This window comes from Scyliorhinus canicula, chromosome 10, assembly GCF_902713615.1.
Source record: "Scyliorhinus canicula chromosome 10, sScyCan1.1, whole genome shotgun sequence".
Classification (NCBI taxonomy): domain Eukaryota; kingdom Metazoa; phylum Chordata; class Chondrichthyes; order Carcharhiniformes; family Scyliorhinidae; genus Scyliorhinus; species Scyliorhinus canicula.
This window is the reverse complement of record NC_052155.1, coordinates 155,019,779-155,034,864: the sequence shown is the minus strand read 5'-3', so window position 1 is coordinate 155,034,864 and position 15,086 is coordinate 155,019,779. Positions and strand designations below refer to the sequence as shown.

Below are 15,086 nucleotides of genomic sequence, written 5' to 3'. Positions count from 1 at the left end.
TTTTAATCAAAAAAAAAGTGCAGGGAGAAACAGAATGTGTCACAGATGTCTCTCTGATATATGGGGGGTACTGACTTTTCTCTCATTTGTTCTCCCTGACATTGATTTTTCAGGGGCTTCATGGCAGTTCCTCGAGGGCGAATTTGCTCCCCCCCCGTCCCAGCGTGTTTTGAATCCTGCTGGGATTAACTACTCTGCTCTGAAGCAGTGCAGTGCGGCCGTTTACATCCATCTGAGCAGATCGGGGCCCTGTTTAATATCTCATCTGAAATAATAGGAAAACGTTTGGTATCATTTGCCCGATACAAGTGGCAGTCCATGTCAAGTGAAGCCAATGCAAGTGGTGGGTCTACTCCTAGTTTGAGTTTAGGGTACTAATGTTTTAGTGGCTCACATTTCGGGCGTTTTACCCAATCTCAATCCAGCATGGAGTTCATGGTCTTTTTTTTGCCCCCCAATCTATGCACCTGATTCTACTGCTCAGAATATTTTCTTGTTCCATGCACTAGTCTCTGCCTAAGAACGTGAACCATTGTTCTGTCTGGCATTGAAGGCATCAGTAACTTAATTTTTCTATTTTAATTCTGTCCCACCACGATGGGCTGGTTAATAACAGGAGATAGCTATGGGTGAAATAGATGAGCTAAATCCATGTTGTATCTGCCTATGGGGTAGTATTTTAGTGGATCAGTTGTTTTACTCTGAACGAATCCCATTACTTTATAGAGACCTTTTCCTGGAATCATTGTCAAATGTTGTATTTATTTTCCTGCTTTGATACTGCAGATGTCAATGTGTATACAAAGACAGTAGAGGGCAGTGTTTACCATAAATTGAGCACAGTAAGAAGTCTTACAACACCAGGTTAAAGTCCAACAGGTTTGTTTCAAACACGAGCTTTCGGAGCACGGCTCCTTCTTCAGGTGAATGGAAAGGCTTGTTCCAGAAATGTTTATATAGACACAGTCAGAGATGCCCCGGAATGCGAGCACCTGCAGGCAATCAAATCATCAAAGATGCAGAGAGAGAGGTAACTCCAGGTTAAAGAGGTGTGAATTGTCCCAAGCCAGTTCAGTCGGTAGGCCTCTGCAAGTCCAGGCTTGTTGGTGGGGGCCGAATGTAATGCGACATGAATCCCAGATCCCGGTTGAGTCCGCATTCATGCGTGCGGAACTTAGCTATAAGTTTTTGCTCAGCAATTTTGCGTTGTCGCGTCTCCTGAAGGCCTCCTTGTAGAATGCTGACCCGGAGATCAGAGGCTGAATGTCCTTGACTGCTGAAGTGTTCCCCAACTGGAAGGGAACAGTCCTGCCTGTTGATAGTCGCACGATGCCCGTTTATTCGTTGTCGCAGTGTCTGCATGGTCTCGCCAATGTACCACGCTTCGGGACATCCTTTCCTGCAGCGTATGAGGTAGACTACATTGGTCGAGTCGCACGAGTATGCGCCGCGTACCTGGTGGGTGGTGTTTCCACGTGTAATGGTGGTGTCCATGTCGATGATCTGGCATGTCTTGCAGAGATTACCCTGGCAGGGTTTTGTGGTGTTGTGGTTGCTGTTCTGAAGGCTGGGTAATTTGCTGCAAACAATGGTTTGTTTGAGGTTGCGCGGTTGTTTGAAGGCCAGTAGTGGGGGTGTGGGGATGACCTTGGCAAGATGTCCATCCTCGCTGATGATGTGTTGGAGGCTGCGAAGAAGATGTCGTAGTTTCTCCGCCCCAGGAAAGTACTGGACGACGAAGGGTACTTTGTCAGTGGTGTCCCGTGTTTGTCTTCTGAGGAGGTCGGTGCGGTTTTTTGCTGTGGCGCGGTGGAACTGTCGATCAATGAGTCGAGCGCCATATCCCGTTCGTACGAGGGCATCTTTCAGCATCTGTAGGTGTCTGTTGCGCTCCTCCTTGTCTGAGCAGATCCTGTGTATACGGAGGGCTTGTCCATAGGGGATGGCTTCTTTAATGTGTTTCGGGTGAAAGCTGGAGAAGTGGAGCATCGTGAGATTATCTGTGGGCTTGCGGTAAAGCGAGGTGCTGAGGTGACCGTCCTTGATGGAGACGAGTGTGTCCAAGAATGGAACTGAATTTGGAGAATAGTCCATGGTGAGTTTGATGGTGGGATGGAACTTATTGATGTCATCGTGTAGTCGTTTCAGTGATGTCTCGCCGTGGGTCCAAAGGAAAAAAATGTCATCGATGTATCTGGTGTATAGCATCGGTTGAAAGTCCTGTGTGGTGAGGAAGTCCTGTTCAAACTTGTGCATAAATTGAGACAATCAATATATTCTCGGATTTTCCCCCCATAATTAGACAGCCAAAAATGTTTTTCCTTTTAGATAGAAATGATAATAAACCACATTTTATCACTTCCTTTTTATCAGATTAATCTTGCATAATTTATGGATTATTAGGGGCAGCAGGGTAGCATGGTGGTTAGCAAAAATGCTTCACAGCTCCAGGGTCCCAGGTTCGATTCCCGGCTGGGTCACTGTCTGTGTGGAGTCTGCACGTCCTCCCCGTGTGCGTGAGTTTCCTCCGGGTGCTCCGGTTTCCTCTCACAGTCCAAAGATTGGCCATGCTAAATTGCCCGTAGTGTCCTAATAAAAGTAAGGTTAAGGGGGGGTTGTTGGGTTACGGGTATAGGGTGGATACGTGGGTTTGAGTAGGGTGATCATGGCTCGGCACAACATTGAGGGCCGAAGGGCCTGTTCTGTGCTGTACTGTTCTATGTTCTAGCCATTGCCTGAGCCACGTGCAAATTGGCATAGGCCATATAGGATTAGAGAAATGAATAAGTGACTCAAAGACTGGTGTGGGAGAAGTGGGATACAGTTCGTGGGGCTCTGGCACCAGAACTGGGGAAGGTGGGATCTGCACCACTGGGATGGTCTACACCTGAACCGTGCTGGGGCTGGTGTTCTAGTGAGCCGCATAACTAGGAAAGTAAAGAGAGATTAAAACTAAATAGTTGGGGGGGGGGGGGGAAGCGATCAAGTCTGGGAAGATGTGGTAAATCAAAGAGTAGAGACAGGGTGATAGAAAGGCACTAACATGGGAAATAATAGACAGTGACAGGGAAGGGCTGCTGGGGGGGGGGGGGGGGGGGGGGGGGGGGGGAGGGGGACAACCCCAAGAGTAAATTTCACCAGGCTAAATCGCTGGCTTTTAAAGCAGACCAAGGCAAGCCAGCTGCATGGTTCGATTCCCGTAACAGCCTCCCCGAACAGGCGCCGGAATGTGGCGACTAGGGGCTTTTCACAGTAACTTCATTTGAAGCCTACTCGTGACAATAAGCGATTTTCATTTCATTTCACCTTCCTCTCTCACACGCACCCTCACCTTCCTCACATGCACCCTCACCTTCCTCTCACACACGCTCTCGCCTGCCTATATCACACGCGCTCTCGCCTGCCTCTATCTCACACGTTCTCACCTGCCTATATCACACATGCTCTCACCTGCTTATATCACACATGCTCTCACCTGCCTATATCACACATGCTCTCACCTGCCTATATCACACATGCTCTCACCTGCCTATATCACACACCATCTCACCTGCCTATATTTCACATGCTCTCACCTGCCTATATCTCACATGCTCTCACCTGCCTATATCACACAGGCTCTTGCCTGCCTATAATAACACACTCACTCGCCTGCCTATATCACACAGGCTCTCGCCTGCCTATATCACACACGCTCTCACTTGCCTACATCACACATGCTCTCACATGCCTATATCACTCATGCCCTCACCTGCCTATATCACACATGCCCTCACCTGCCTATATCACTCATGCTGTCACCTGCCTATATCACACATGCCCTCGCCTGCCTATATCACACACCGTCTCAGCTGCCTATATCGCACATGCTCTTGCCTGCCTATAATCACAGACGCTCTCGCCTGCCTATATCACACACACTCGCCGCTCTCTTACAAAAACACATACTCACCAGGTGCTCTCTGTTGCACACACACCACGAAGAAGTGTTTTTTTTCCATTTTATACAGGAAGAATAAAGAAGAAACTTATGATCTAAATGGTGAGAGATTGCAAAGCTCCGAGATTCAGAGGGATACGGGTGTCTTAGTGCATGAATCACAAATGACTAGTTTACAAATATAGCAACAAATTATATTTTTTTAATATAACTTTAGAGTAGCCAATTAATTTTTTCCAATTAGGGGGCAATTTGGCGTGACCAATCCACCTAGCCTGCACATCTTTGGGTTGAGGGGGCGAAACCCACGCAAACACGGGGAGAATGTGCAAACTCCACACAGACAGTGACCAGAGGCAGGATTGAACCCGGGACCTCGGCACCGAGGCAGCAATGCTAACCACTGTGCCACCGTGCTGCCCTTTGGCAACTAATTAGAAAAGCTAATAGAATGTATGAAATTGTTTATTGTGAGGAGAATTTAATACAAAAGTAGGAGGTTCTGCTTCAGTTGTACAGAGCACTGGTGAGACCACATTCGGAGTAAAGTACAGCATTTGTTTACTTATTGAAGGAACAATGTAAATGCATTCAGTGAAGGTTTACTATGCTTATATCAAGAATTGGTGCGTTTTGAGGAAAGGTTGGTCAGGTGAAATTTGTATCCACTGGAGTTTAGAAGAGTAAGAGGCAACTTGATTGAAACCTTTAAGATCCTGAGGGTCTTGACAGGGTGGATGTGGAGAGCATGTTTCCTTTTGTGGGATAATCTAGAACTCGGGGTCACTGTTTAAAAATAAGGAATTTAAGACAGAGATGTTGAGAGTTTTTCTCTCGGAGGGCCGTGAGTCTTTGGGGCTCTCTTCCTCAAATGGTGGCCGTTATAGGCAGCCCAGATATTACTGGCTGGGGACAATTGGTTACCCATGATCTTTGGGGAATATGAACTCTCCCAATAAGGGCGGGGTCAGTGGGGCGATCATTAGCAGCGCAGCTGTATAAATAGAGCTGGCCAGGGTGGTACCGGATCGAGAGGGAACCAGTAGTGAACTGCTGGTACCATGTACTTATTGTTGTAAATAAAGTTATTTTCTATTTAACTCTACAAACTTGTGCTGGATTCTTTGTGACCTGCACAAAACTGGCAATGAGAATGGGATCCTGTTGTGGGGGACATGTGTGGTCTGTCATAATATACACCAGTATATCATGGTGCAGACACACACTAATGGACACAAACATGGACCAATCAACATGTACAAACACCGCAGCCAATCACCAGTTAGAATACACACACTATAAAGGCAGAGGGCTCCATGGTTCCCGCTCATTCTGGGTGCTGCCTCTCAGTGTAACAGGAACTCATCCAGCCCAGCACAGACTTACAAGACGTGCTGAGAGAATCAACTGGTTCGGACAAGGCTTAGGTCTCTAGTTTAAGTTAGCATCATTTAGACCCACAGTCATCGTATGTTAGTTAGTTAGAAGTAGTTAATAAAATTGAGTTGAACCTTCATCAGTGTTGGAAGTGTCTGTTCATCTCTCAAGTCTACACTAGCCAACACTTCATGGTCGTCCCAGAGAAAGGGTAGGAGCTGATTCTAAAGGACCGCCACAATGGTCATCCGGGCATGACCAAAATGAAAATGCTGGCACAGATTTATGTCTGGTGGCCAGATCTCAATGCTGACATTGAGAAGATGACCCAATGCTGCTCCGTTTGCCAGGAGCATCAGAAGCTTCCACCAGTTACACCCATACATCACTGGAAATACCTGCCAATTTCATTGGCCCTTTTCAAGGGTCCTTTTCTTGATCGATGCCCATTTGAAGTGGCAAAGGATGGGGGGGGGGGGGGGGGGGGGGGGGGGAAACAACGATGTCCCATGCAATGATTGAGCAAATGAGTTTATCTTTTAGCACGCATGGCCTCCCTGAGGTCCTCGTCACTGACAATGGCACTCCTTTCATGAGTGAGGAGTTTGCGGGTTTCATGAAGGTGAACATTATACAGCCTATTCGCACCTCCCTGTACGATCCAGCTTCTAATAGTTTGGCGGCGCATCCACTGCAGATGTTAAAACAGGGCCTCAAGAAACAGTCTTCCACGTCCATGGTCACTGGACTGGCTCATACTTTGTTTTGTTATAGGACCACTCTGCATGCGATGACTGGGGTATCTCCCGCGGATCTCCTAATGGCTGCGGACTTCGTACCCACCTCAGCATAGTTTTTTCAGATATTGGCGCAAAAGCACGCCGAAATCAGGAATGGTAGGGGCATTGCCCTTCTCGACTCCGGTCAGTCCGGCAGATTGGTGTTTGTTTGCAATTTTGCCAGCGGTGCTCAGTGGGTTTCAGGCGCGATCCTTTGACAAACAGGGCTAATTTCTTACCAGGTGAAGTCCAGGGTAGTGTTCAACACAAGCATTTAGACCACATTAGATCCAGGAAGCCGCCTGTTCCGCAGGTTTGTTGTCCTCGGAAATCACTTCTCTCGTTGCAGCAGCCACCGGATCCAGATATAGTTGATGCTCATCCTCGAGATATCCCTCTGGTACCGTGCTCATGGCCTGCTCGGGTCGCTACAAAACCCCACAAGAAAAGGGATGCCAAGATGATGGAGCTTCTCGACTCGGGAGTCTGAGATCAACGTGCTGGGCACCTCTGAGGGGAAGCCCTTGGTTCCACAGCCCACGGACTTCACCTTCTCGTTAAACGCCGCCCGATCCGGCGCCTCATATGCATGATGCCCAGCCTGATGTCAAAAGAGCCTGACGCTCTCCTTCGCCAGGGTCTTCGGCGGATTCCTCGGACTTTGGGCGGGTAGGATGGCCCGGATCCTATTGGCTGGGGACAATTGGTCACCTCATGTTCCTTCGGAAATATGAGCTCCCCAATCAGAGAGGTGGGGGGCGGGGGGGCGCAATCATTAGTAGTACAGCTGTATAAAGAGAGCTGGCCAGTATGGTACAGACTAGAGGGGGAACCACTAGTGAACTACTGGTGTTCATATCTCTCGACCTTTTGGCTACGATCAAGTGTAGTATCTGCTCGGCCTTTTGGCCAAGCTCTGAAAATCTGGTATGTTTCTCTTGTGGGGAGCATGAATTGGATTCAATTTGAATTGTTTTTTGGAGCAGGCAATGAGCTGGATTAGGGGTTCGCCTCTGTCCACACTCTGAGCTCTGGCTTTGTAACTCAGAAAAAGTAATACGTAAAAAAAAAACTGGTGTGTATATTGTTGTAAATAAAGTTACTTTCTGTTGGACTCTACGATCCCATGCTGGATACTTTATGGTCCTCACAGTGGTGGAAGCAGAATCTTTGAATGTTTTTTTAAGGCTGTGCTAAAAGGATTTCTGATCAACAAGGGGGTGGAAGTTCTTGGGGGTGGTTAGGAATGTGGGGTGAGATTACAATCAGATCAGCCATGATTTTATTGAATGCCGGAGCAGGCTTGAAGAGCAAAGTTGCTTCTTCCTGCTTCTAATTAGTATGCATGTACATAGCAGAACCACTAACAACTTCAGCCACAATACTAGAATGTCACAATGCTTTCGCTGGTTTCATTTCTGGGCTTATTACTCGCAAACTTCAATGCTTTTGTATCGCATAACTTTCCAGGAAGATTTCAAACAACTTGGCAGCAAGGGTCGAGAATGACTTTTGCACCTCAGATGCAACAATGCAACATATTGCATTCCAGTGAAGCAGTTGAGGCTCCTTCATTACATGTTTTTAAGGTAAAGATAGATAGTTTTTTGAAGAATAAAGGGATTAAGGGTTATGGTGTTCGGGCCGGAAAGTGGAGCTGAGTCCACAAAAGATCAGCCATGATCTAATTGAATGGCGGAGCAGGCTCGAGGGGCCAGATGGCCTACTCCTGCTCCTAGTTCTTATGTTCTTATATTTGACTGGACTTAGGCGTTTCATATTAAATGACCGCCTTTTCACTTTAACAAGTGAACCAGTCTGTAGAGAGGTAGGTCAGCCCTAACCCTCAAAGTGTGCTACAACAAATATGTTCTTACTCAAGAGAAAGACGGTCTCTGCGACAAAGTTCCGTTGCTGACAAATTTCAAGGGCCTGCAGGGGAGAAAAAAAATATTTAAGTTGTCATTTCACTTTATTAGTAGTTCAGTTTTACAACAGCTGCTATTTTCTTCCTCATGGAACATTTGGGATATTTCTACAAACTTGCATTGGTCTGCATTTTACACAAGTATTTTTATTGAGTTCAAAGATGATACTGGTGTCTTTGGAAGGTTTGGTTTTGAGAATATGTTTTGTACACAACCAGATCTGATCTTAGTTCCTCCTTGTACTTTATGGATGTTTAGTTGGTCGAACCCTGTCAGCAGGAGCTTTAGCTAATGTTCCATATGCAGGACTCCTGACGTTCCCATTTTAACTCTAGCTTTCAAGATTTTCAATCCTTCATTGTTACCATCCGCTCAAAAGCAGCGACCTTAAATGTCAGTTTTTCTCGCCTTTCATAGTTACTCGTCTCTTGGAACGCCAATCTCACAGGTAGTCTCCAGCAAAGGTTCAGCCTAGATGGGGTGCAAAGCTGTTTCCAGTTATTTTGTTGTGGCTGAGGAAAGCCTGTCACCAAGTCAGGAACACCCACTTTTCCTTTTGTGATGCTGGCTCCAACATTCTGTGCCACAATTCCAGTACGACACCACTGGGAACAGAGGCAAAGAGAACCTTTTGTTCTGTATTATTTACTTGCTCCCTCCCTTACTAAATATTAGCTTTTATTGGTTTACAGCCTATAATACCTGTCTCCTCGTGCAAGTGTTTCCCCTTGTAAACAAATTCTTACCACACCCAATTTACTGAACATGTCTGCACAGGAATTTCCACTTTTGTGAGGTGAAGATTAAATTCTCAGGGTATGAAATTGTAATAAGCCCTCTTGAATGATATGTACTTTTAACAAGGTGTAAATCAGAACAAAGGACATATCAGTAGTAACTAAAAGCTTGGTCAAATTGGTAAGCTTTAGGAAGGGACTTAAGTGATGGAGTGATTTAGAGAGTAGAGAAATTTACTCTAAATAGTCGAGTTATTTGTTACATTATTTTCTGCCTTTAACCTTTGGCACAAAACAGGATTTATAGCGTGTAGAGCAGAGCCCACTAGATAAAGAAACAGCAAAACAAAGAGAAAAACTGACGTAATTACGATATAATCTATCCTCACCATACCTTGAACAACAGCTTTTAACATGAGAATTTTGTGTCGTATTTATATTAGTGCATTGAGTAGAAAGACCCAACAGATCACACAATAGTATTATAATCACAACCAGGCAGTGTAATACCAATTGGATAGTGCTTGTGATAGCAGGCTGGTGGCCATGCTATGTGCAATCCTGGTTGAAGTCAATTGTAGATCTCAGAAAAGATATCAAGATATATAACAGAGAATATAACAGATATATAACTAGAAGACCAATTTACTTTTTCCAGCGGACAATGGGTGCTGTCTCTTAGGAATGGCAACAGGTTTGGTCGATCATATTCGGCGTACAGGCTGATCTGTTGCTCGTGGAACTTCTGTCCTTTATGGTGATCTCGCTTGAACAGGTTATGCAAATACTGTTTAAAGAAAGCACAGAACGAGGCTTATAACATAACTACATAAGATGGGAGATATAAACTTTATAATAAAATTAAATGGGTTTAGCATCCACAAAATCTTTTTCTAATTAAACCGGCAAGATGAGAATGCAACAATAACACAACAAATACTGATAAGCACATGTTCAGACATTTCCTCTAATTCAGCTTGCAAGAGATAGGGTCATGATGAAAGAGGTAAGAACTAAAAACACTTAACGGGACAGAAATATCAACAGAGATAAAACTTTGTCATTTCCAGGCTGTAATTCTTTCCAAAGACTATTCCTATTGGCTCACGTTTTACAGTCAGCTGCAAAGAAACAGCACTTGCTGCTACTTCGAAGAAGGCCGCCCAAAATATGGAACATGCTTTCTTCCCTCAATGGGATTACCACTGTTAAAAATAGATTAACCAGCCATTCACGTCATTGCTATATGGAGTACGGTGATCAGGATGGTGATCAATATAAAATGTCTGTCACATTTGCCTGGATAAGACAGGGTTTTAACATTTTATTTGGAAGATAAAATCTTGGACAATGCATGCAGTATCCGTCAAGGAGACCCCTCAGGATCATATATGCTTCAATCAAGTCACCTTACTCTTCTAAACTCCAATGGAGTCCAACCTTTTCTCAAAAGACAACTCACCCATTCTTGGTAATTGGCTAGTAAATTATCACTGAACTGCTTCTAACATCTTTACATCTTTCCTTGGAGATCAACATTGCAGATTGCACACTATTCCAGATGTGCCCTTTGCACCCCACTTTTGTACTCAATTTCCCTCACAATAATCGATAACATTATTTGGTGTACCTGCATACTAGCCTTTTGTGATTCATACACTAAGACAGTCAGATTCCTCTGAAACGCAGAGCTCTGCAATCACTCACCATTTAGTTAATAAGCTTCTTATTTATTCTTCTTGCTAAAATGACCAATTCCACATTTTCCCACATTATAACTCCATTTGCGGGATCTTTGTCCACTCACAAACTATTTATATCTTTTTGTAGCAGTCTTACGTCCTCTTCATAATTTACTGCTGCCTCGCAGCGTCAGGGACCTAGGTTCGATTCTGACCTTGGGTAACTGTGTGGAGTTTGCATGTTCTCCCAGTGTCTGCTTGGGTTTCCTCTCGGTACTCCGTTTCCTCCCACAGTCCAAAGATGTGCAGGTTAGATGGATTGGCCATGCTAAATTGCCCCTTAGTGTCCAAGGTAGGAGGGGTGACAGGGATAGAGTGAGGGAGTGGGCCTAGGCGGGGTGCTCTTTTGGACGGTTGGTGAAGAGTCTGAATGGCCTCCTTCTGCACTGGAGGTAGTGACTTTTCTATGCATCTGTGTTGTCAGCAAATTTTCACCCATACCTTCGGTCCTTTCATGATTTATATAAATTATTCAACATTGAGGCCCCAACAATGATTCCTCTGGCACACCACTCGTGACATCTTACCAACCAGAAAAAGACTCATTTATGCGAACTTTCTATTTCCTGGTAGCTAGCCAATCTTCTATCCATGTCATTGTGTTAGCCCCTATATCATGAGCTTTTATTCCCCACAATAACCTTTGATGTGGCACCTTATCAAATTCATTCCGGAAATGTAAGTACAGTCGTCCACTAGTCCTCCTTTATCTACAGCATGTGACTCCATTAAATAACTCCAATAATTACTTAACATGATTTCCCTTTCACAAAACAGTGTTGACTCTGCCTGATTACCTTGAATTGTTCGAAGTGTGCTGCTTTAACATTTTTAATACTAGTTTCTAACATTTTCCCTAGGACGCAGGTTACGCTGACTGGCTTGTGGTTTCCCACTTTCTGTCTCCCAATCTAATGGAACTTTTCCCAAATCTAGTGAATTTTGAAAAATAAAACCAATGCATCAACTGTCTCCCTAGCCACTTCTTTCAGGACCCTAGGATGAAGTCCATCCAGGCCAGCCAGGGGAGCCCCAATTATTTGCTCAATACCACTTCCCTGGTGATTGTAATTTCCTGAATTCTTCCATCCCTTCTATTTCCTGATTTACAGCTATTTCATTTTTTTTTACACTCAATTCCTGTGACAAGTATTTTAAATAATCAGGACACATTAGCAAATCATCCCATATTGTATAACAATTGTATACACTGAAATATAGCTCCCACTTTGGGTACAAATCAGTGATCGAGGTGCAAATATCTAAATTTACATCAGTTTAAAGATAACTAGTGCAGTCTCTGGATGCAAACTTATTTGCATCTCCCCGAAAGGAAATCCGCCATGAACCAGCACAATTGAGCACCACTTGGCAGTGATTTTTCTCTTAAATTTTGCTTAAAAAAAATCCTTGATATATTTAAGAGTGATAACTTGGTGCAGTTTGATTCATACTGGTGAAAATGAGGTTACCGCCAAATCAAAAATCGTATGTGAGTGATCCGTTTTTAAATAACTGGTAGTTTCTGATAATTGCGCTCATGTCTAACGTCATTTTCAATTATGGTTAATTCGGGGCTTTTCACGGGTAACTTCATTTGAAGCCTAATTTTCATTTCATTTCAATCTGGGCCAGTTTTGGGATTGGCCATAAATATTCTAACACGATTCTTTTCAAACTAACCCAAAAGATTGTGGAATTTATTATTAATTTAGAGTACCCAATTATTTTTTTCTCCTAATTAAGGGGCAATTTAACCTGGCCAATCCACCTAACCCGCACATCTTTTGGGTTGTGTCCCACGCAGACACGGGGAGAATGTGCAAGCTCCACACAGACAGTCACCCAGGGCCGGATTTGAACCCGGGTCCTCAGCGCCGTAGTCCCAGTGCTAACCGCTGTGCCACGTGCCGCCCAAGATTGTGGAAATTTGCTTTGCAGTGAATATTCCTTGCACTTGAAAATCTTTATCTTCTATATTAGTTTGGTTAATTTCTGATGATTTGCCACTGAAATTCAAGAGCAACCTAATGGAAGCTCTCGGCCTCTCAAGTTTAGAATGTGTAGCACACTGATGTTAACATTTTAATTCATTTTAATTTGAGATGTTCACGCAGCACCCGATACACTGATCAATACTGGCATTACCTTATGAATTGCAATCGCAAACTAACTTCTTTAAACTACATTTCAACATCATCTCTTCAAGAATTATAACATTTCACAAGAATGTTCATCCTCAGCTGCAACTCTACAATAAGCATATTTAGAGTTTGCATATGAAATTATCTAGATAATCCTGATCTGAAGTTTAATTTCCTTAAGGTCCAACATAGATTTTCGATCTGAGCAGCTGCGTTATTACGTATGTACAGCATAACACTGAGTGCAGCCATCCAAAACTAATAATCGCACTGCCCCCTCTTATATTTTCCTCTGCTTAAAATATTTATCCAATTTTCTCTTGAAAAATGTAATGGTTTCAAGCTTAACCACACTCCGTGACAAAGCATTACATGGTCCAGCAACCCTGTCTTAAGGACGTGCTGCCTAACCTCTCTCCTCACCCTCAGTGACAATTTTATACTGATAATCCTCATCTCGGACTCTCTTACTGGATATAAAATTCCTTCCCTACATCTTCCTATCGAAACCATTCATAATTTAAAATCTTTTCTGTTCCAGTGGAATAATGCCATTATCTCATGTTTCTCTTTATAATCTCTCATCTGGTGTCCAAAATCAGTGCTTTCCTGTCTCATGTAGTTATTTACATTAATAAAAATCTGTCCTTTTACAAGCAGCACAACAACACTGCGGGAAACAGGAACATCTTACCAAGCTTCATGGGACACTGCACACCAGCCACAAATTTGAAACAGATGAAATGCAGTCACCTCTTACTTTGAGTACATTGGAAATCAATAAGTTTGTCTTCTTGTTACAAGCTTTGAAAATTGATAGATAAACCTTCCTGAAGCATGCAATAGTAAAAGAAATCCTTTTTGTCACAGAACAAGTTTTTAATCATTGAGACACAAGCTGTTATCGCCATGCAACTAATCACCTGATGACAAATTCTAAGTTTCCAAATCACTGTAAAACCGATTAGAGAAACCAGTAGGCCGCACAAGGCTGAACAGTTGTTTTATATTATTGCCAGAGCCACACTCACAGGATTGTGGTCGAGTAGGATGGGGGTTAGACCAACCCATTAGAATATCTTAAACCTCACGGGAATCATACGTACATGAATAGGTCGCTTTGCCCATCAAGTGTGCTCACCACCCAGTTAGATCTCGGTTTATCAGCACACTATATTCACCCACCTTTGTTTCATATTTTAAAACGGAACAAAAATTTACCAATCTTCAAAGTTCCAATTTACAATCTTTTGAAGGAAGAGTGTTCCAAATTTCCACCATCCTTTGTGTGGAAAATGTGTTTACTGATTTCATCTCTGAATGGCCTAGCTCTAATTTTAAGAGTGCGTCCCTCATTCTTTATTTCACTAACAGGAAACAGTTTCTTGTCATCTAAGTTTTTGTTCCGTATTAAAATATGAAACAAAGGTGGGTGAATATAGCGTCATCTACCCTGTCAAATAGTTTTACTATTTTAAATGGCTGGATTAGCTCACCTTCAATCTCCTATACTCAAGGAAAAACAAGCCAAGTTTATGCAACCTGTCCTCAAAATGTAACTGCCCCAGTAATATTCTGGTAAATTGCGTTGTATTCTTTCAAGGTCAATATAACTTTAGAGGTATGGTGTCCAAAACCATATAGTGTACTCCATATGGGCTCTGAGCAAGACATTATACAGCTGAAGCATAACTTCCTTTCTATTCCAATCCTCCAGAGATGAAGCAACATTTAATTCACCTTTTGTTGTTTTTCTGCTTGTTGACTGGCTTTTAATGATTTTTGAACTTGAATTTAAAATCTATTTACTCCTCCACAATTCCTAGTTTTTTATCCTTTAGAAAATACTTCCATTCATTTTTCTTGCGTGAAAAGTGAATGATGGGCAACACGGTGGCTCAGTGGATAGCACTGCTGCCTCACAGCTCCAGGGTCCCGGGCTCAATTCCGGCCTCGGGTGACTGCCTGTGTGGAGTTTGCACATTCTCCCAGTCTGTGTGTGGGATTCCTCCCACAGTCCAAAAATGTGCAGGTTAGGTGGATTAGCCATGCTGAATGACCTCTTAAGTGTCCAAAAGTTTAGGTGGGATTTTCAAAGGGCAGTGCGATGGGTTGAATGGACTCCTTATGCACTGTAAATTCTATAATTTCATTATCTTGTATTGAACCCCACCTAGCGCAGCTCCGACAACTCAATTCAGCTACATCCGCAATTTCCTGATCCCACATCCACAACTTGCTATCTCTCCGAATCTACAAACTTGGATATTCAACGCCCTGCAACTTCATTCCAGTCGTTAATAAATGAAAAGTTGATGCCCCATAACAGATTCCTCGTGCATGCCACTCATCACAACCTGCCATCCACAGTATGTACCCTTTATCCCCACTCTCACTGAAAGTTTTCTTGGAATCCATATACATATCATTTTAGACATT

At 43.5% G+C, this 15,086-nt stretch overlaps 1 protein-coding gene across 5 annotated transcripts in view; it reads right to left on the bottom strand.

Annotated features, from left to right (window-relative positions):
• The window catches only part of vps41 (VPS41 subunit of HOPS complex), a 224,865-nt gene that overhangs the window by 29,398 nt on the left and 180,381 nt on the right, over positions 1-15,086 (bottom strand). For all 5 annotated transcript variants that reach the window (XM_038809941.1, XM_038809942.1, XM_038809937.1 and 2 more), the window contains exons 22-23: positions 9,411-9,548; positions 7,974-8,028 (exon numbers count right to left, since the gene is read on the bottom strand). In XM_038809941.1, the coding sequence (XP_038665869.1) occupies positions 7,974-8,028; positions 9,411-9,548 (193 nt within the window). The remainder of the gene's footprint in view (positions 1-7,973; positions 8,029-9,410; positions 9,549-15,086) is intronic.